The sequence below is a fragment of the Chelonoidis abingdonii genome, chromosome 3 (genome assembly GCF_003597395.2).
Source record: "Chelonoidis abingdonii isolate Lonesome George chromosome 3, CheloAbing_2.0, whole genome shotgun sequence".
Classification (NCBI taxonomy): domain Eukaryota; kingdom Metazoa; phylum Chordata; order Testudines; family Testudinidae; genus Chelonoidis; species Chelonoidis abingdonii.
Genome location: NC_133771.1, coordinates 1,122,527 through 1,127,785, shown reverse-complemented (window position 1 = coordinate 1,127,785; position 5,259 = coordinate 1,122,527). Strand labels below are relative to the sequence as shown.

At 60.5% G+C, this 5,259-nt stretch overlaps 1 protein-coding gene across 1 annotated transcript in view; it reads left to right on the top strand.

Moving 5' to 3' along the window:
- Positions 1–5,259, top strand: part of MPV17 (mitochondrial inner membrane protein MPV17) — a 47,477-nt gene that overhangs the window by 27,501 nt on the left and 14,717 nt on the right. The window contains exon 3 of the mRNA XM_075063511.1: positions 1,685–1,800. Within this exon, the coding sequence (XP_074919612.1) occupies positions 1,685–1,800 (116 nt within the window). The remainder of the gene's footprint in view (positions 1–1,684; positions 1,801–5,259) is intronic.

The window sequence follows — 5,259 nt, the reverse complement described above, 5'->3', positions numbered from 1 at the left end:
CTGAGCAGAGAGGAGAGGCTGGAGGGGGTTGTTAGTCTGGAACTGGCTGGGGACGAGGAGTGAAGTGCAGACGTGGGGGTCTGGCTCACTGTCCCCTAGAATGGACCCGGCCGAGGGGACCCATTCTCTGTACCCACAAGCTCTGTTTTAGACCCTGTTCCTGTCATCGAATAAACCTCTGTGTTACTGGCTGGCTGAGAGTCACGTCTGACTGCAAAGTGGGGATGCAGGACCCTCTGGCTTCCCCAGGACCCTGCCTGGGCGACTCGCTGTGGGAAGCGCACTGAGGGGCAGGGGTTGCTGAATGCTTCAAGGAGAGACCCAGGAGGTGAAGACGTGTGAGCTTCTTGCCCTGAACAAGTCTGCTCCAAGGGAGAGGAGGCTCCCCAAAGTCCTGCCTGGCTTTGTGGTTAATGATCTGGAAAGGGGGGAGTAGGGAAGGGGCAGCTTGCAGTTAGTCAGGAAGAATAGGCCTGAGAGGCACTGAGCGGGATTGAACCAAGCCAGGTGACTGGGCCACGCACCAGTGAATGAAATTCAGCGTCGGTAAATGTAGAGTAATGGAGGGAAACTTTTGAACCGGCCATTCATCTGCCAGGGGTTGCACAAGCCCCAGAGCAGGCACCTCGGCTCTGGGCAGAAACACGACTACAGGGGCTGGATGCACACGGCATGGGGAGAGATGGCGGACACTGCACAGGGCTAGGACCCAGCTCACGTGGGAGCTGGAGGAAGTTTGTGGGCCTGGAAAACTGTCTTGTGCAGAGGGAGTGATGAGCTTGGGATTGTCACCTTGGATAGGAGCTGAATGAGAGAGGGGTCTGTGGAGCTCACTGCCCCAGGCAGTCACTGAGTCAGGAAGATGGGCTGGACCTTTCTGTAGGTCACAAGGTCATCCAGAGTGATGGTTAATGATATGGCATCACACTAAACCTCCTGCTTCAGGCTTACACCACGCGGGTGTGTCTGCACTGCAGGAAGAGACCCACGCCTGGCCCAGGGCAGCTGGCTCAGGCCCACAGGGCTTTGCCTGTGGGGCTATAAGAAATGTTTGTCTCCAGCCCGAGCCAGCTGCCCTGCGCCAGGTGCGGTTGTGCCGCTGGTCTTTTACTGCGATGTAGCCCTGCCCTGAGAGACCAGCAGCAGGGGGGCAGGGGCTCAGATTGTCCCACATCTGTGACTGAGGGATTCTCAGACCTGGTGCAGCCACTGTCAGAGATGGGGCATGGGGCTGGATGGGCCAGGGGCCTGACCCAGCTGTGTGTGGGGTGGGGTAGCAGGCATCCATGCTCCTGACCCAGCTGTGGGCATGGGGGGACGGGTAGCAGGCATCTGTGCTCCTGACCCAGCTGTGGGCATGGGGGGGCAGCAGGCATCTATGCTCCTGACCTATCTGTGGGTACGAGTGGGGGGGGCAGCAGATATCTGTGCTCCTAAACTAGCTGTGGGTGTGGGAGGGCGGGAGAGGCAGGCGGAGGCAGCAAGCGTCCGCATTCCTGACCCAGCTGTGGGCACGGAGGGGTACAGGGGCAGAAGGCATCTGTGCTCCTGACCCAGCTGTGGGCGCGGGGGGTGCAGGGGCAGCAGGTGTCCACACTCCTGACCCAGCTGTGGGCGTGGGGGGTGGGGGCCGGAGGCAGCAAGCGTCCACACTCCTAACCCAGCTGGGGGCTGCTTTGTGCAGGGTCCCTGGTGGGAGTTGGAGATGTGATCTCTCAGCAGCTGGTGGAAAGAAGGGGCCTGAGTGGGCACAGCAGTCGCAGGACACTGAAGATGATGGCCATTGGCTTCTGCTTTGTGGTGAGTGCTGCCCCCCAGGGCTCGCTGGGAGCAGAGCAGGGACCTGGTGCAGCAGGCTGTGCACATACCAGCATGCAGAGCCGGCCTGGTGCCGGGCGTGCGAGGAGCAGGGCCGGGAGCAGGCAGCAGCTGCAGAATTCTCTCCCTGGGGCTGGCAGGGTCTCCCAGCAGATAGCCATGGGACTCTGCCATGCTGCGGGAGAGCCCAGAGTGGGGGACATCAGTGTAGCACCCCTCTGGGGCAGGAGGGCACTCCCCGGCCCCCCGCTGCCTGGGCTCTGGCCCTAGAAGCTGCTCCCCAGCCCTGCAGTCTGCGCCACGGTGGGTGAAGTGCTAAGTGGTGCTGGAACCGGCCAGGAGCCAATTTGATTATGTGGCACTTGGCCGCTCCCATGCCCTTGTGTTGAACAACTCCTGGCTTGAGTCCTAGCACTGAGGAGCCTGGGAGAGGGAGCAGCTCCCTTGGACAGCCCAGCAAGGCTGGCGGGTGAGGGGCACCAGTGCTCAGCTCCCCACCTGCCCCCAGCAGCTGCTTCCACTCAGGCTGCAGTTCTCTCTCCAGAGCTTGGCCTCTGCCCAGCCAGCGTGGGCAGACAGGCGGGTGTATCTGTGGCCTGGCACACGGCCCAGGCAGCCCTTGGGGAGCCCAGAGAAGTGACGAGTACAGCCCAGCCCAGCTGCAGTGACCCCTGTGGTTCAAGTTCTGTCCCCCCGTCTGTCCGATCTCCTGTCAGACTCCTGTGGTGCCTCCAATTGCTCCCCACAGTCCACACTTAACCCTCCCCCCGACCCAGGCCTTTGTTCCTGAGCAGGGGGATGGGGCTCAGCCCCCTGCAGAGAGGCAGGACCACGTCTCTCTGGGTCGCTGGTCACCAGGTGTCCACATCCCAGCCATGGGATCTGCCCTTGTCTTCTCAAGAGCTGCATGGAGATGGGAGCTAAGGGTCCAGGCCGCCAGGCGCCATCCACACCTGTGTCTTCGCCTGCCCCAGAGCCCCCAGACCTCCTACCCATGGGGGAATAGTGCCGCACACAGGGGAAACTGAGTCTTTCCATTGCAGTCTGTGCTGCAGGGAGAGGGGCAGGGACTCAGCAGGGCGCCCTGTCCTCCTCATGGTCAGTGCTGGCGTTGCCTTTCGTCTGAGAGCTCCACACGCTGCAGAGGCTCCCCTGCTCCCCAGCCAGGGGCTCAGTCAGGATCAGGTGGGAAAACAGAGGCCTGGAGAAAGCTGGGGATTCTCCCAAGGCCCATAGTGTCAGGCAGTGATGGAGCCAACAAAAGGACCTTGGCACCCTGGCATCCAGCCCTGTCTCTCCCATTCGTGTTTGTTTCGAGAGCCCCGGGGATCTGTACTGGCCGCAGCCACCAGGGCCTGGTGCCCTTCACAGGATTCCTCCTCGCCCTGCTGGCTCCGAGGGAAGATGCCCCCGGCCCCCGTTTGCATTGGGCGGCCCCCAGCCTGTGTGGTGGAGGTCTGTGCTGAGCCCTGGCTGCAGCGTGAGTTTTCAGGGTGCCTCTCTAGGCTGTCATGGGGGGCGTTGTCTCCTTGGTGCCCGTGGCTGAACAGGACTTTGCTGGCTCTGCTGGGGGATCTCCTGCCAGGCTGCGGAACTGCACTGGGCCACAGGGGCTGGATCCAGACCCTCGATACCAGCCTGTCACTTTCACCTCCGGATCACTGAGCTCTCAGTGCCCACCAGCCCCTCCCCCACGTTGGCTCTGGGCCCAGTCACTTGCCGGCAGCATAGCCACAGCCTGCCCCCATTCCCTGTGCCTCAGTTTCCCCTCTGCACCAGGACAGAATGGCCTGACCCCCCCCCTGCAGATGCAGAGTGTCACAGAGTTCCTGGGCGATGCTCTGGAACTGTTCCCCACCAAGCCAGCCAGGACTCTGGGGAGCCTCCTCTCCTTGGAGCAGACTTGTTCAGGGCGAGAAGCTCACACGGCTTCACCTCCTGGGTCTCTCCTGGGAGCATTCAGCATCCTCTGCCCCTCCGTGCGCTTCCCACAGCGAGTCCGACCTGGCGGGGTCCTGGGGAAGCCAGAGGGTCCTGCCCCCCACTTTGCAGTCAGATGTGACTCTCAGCCAGCCAGTAACACAGAGGTTTATTCGATGACAGTAACAGGGTCTAAAACAGAGCTTGTAAGTACTGCGAACTGGACCCCTCGGATGGGTCCATTCTGGGGCCCAGTGAGCCAGACCCACCCCCATCTTCCCTCACTTCCTGTCCCCAGCCAGCCCCAAACTGAAACCCCCTCCAGCCCCTCCTTTCTGGGCTGTGTCTCTTTCCCAGGCCAGGAGGTCACCTGATCTCTTTGTTCTCCCACACCTTTAGCATCCCCTTGCAGGGGAGAAGGGCCTGGCCATTAGTTGCCAGATGACAAGGTTGGCCAGAAACTGAGGCACCCACACAGTATTCAGAGGAAACAGTAAGAACAGCCCCACTTTGTTATGCAGGGGAGGCATTTTTCTGTCTATGGGGCCTCTGTGATGCCCATCAGGGGGTGCTGGCACAGGACACACCCCTTCCCCTGCCGTAGGGAAGGCCCATCCGTCTGTCTGTCTGTGGGGCATGTAGCTCAGTGCATGGCCGCTGCCTTGAACCGGTGCTCTCTGTAATCCCATCTGAGCCCAGGAGGCAGAGCTCCAGGGACTACAGCAGGCCCTTCCTGAGATGACCCCATGACAGGAGCCTGGGACTGGGGTAGCACTTTGCCCACTTAACTCTCCAGCCTGGGCTGTCTCTCAATGCTTTGCTAGTGACAGGCAGCAAACCCCTCCAGGTGCTGTGATCACTCAGCATGACCACATGTGGAGCCCCGCACCCAGCTAGAGTGCATGAATGTTCCCAGAGCCGCTCCTGAATCACACAGAGAAAGGCACCAGCTCCGAGCCTTGTACCTCAGAGCTGTACCGTCCTGCCCTGGTCAGAAGCCTGATGAGTGGGAGTGCGTTGCCTGGTCCGCCCATATCTTGATGTGGAGAGGACGCACGCTAGCCCTTGTAACCTGAGCTGAGGTTTCCTAAACACTTCATGCAAAACACACTGTTTAAGGTAAAATCGAAAACAGGTTTATTAACTACAGACACATTGTGATGAACTGGGAATGTTCTTAATGTTTGCTCTGAATACTGTGTTGGTGCCTCAGTGTCCCCATGGCGGTTCTTAATATCTAGGTGGTGGAATAAGGGTGTGTGATTGCTGCAGAGCAAAGGGCCAGTGCACCTAAATGCCTGGCACTCTGTCTCCTAGCAACTGATGGCCTGGGCCCCTCCCCTGCAAAGGTGCTAATTGAAGGTGTTGGAGACAAAGGGATCAGGTGACCTCCTGGCCCTGGAAAGGGGCTGAGCAGAGAGGAGGGGCTGGAGGGGTTGGAGTCTGGAGCTGGCTGGGGATGAGGAGTGAAGTGCAGACATGGGGGTCTGGCTCACTGACCCCCAGAATGGACCTGGCCGA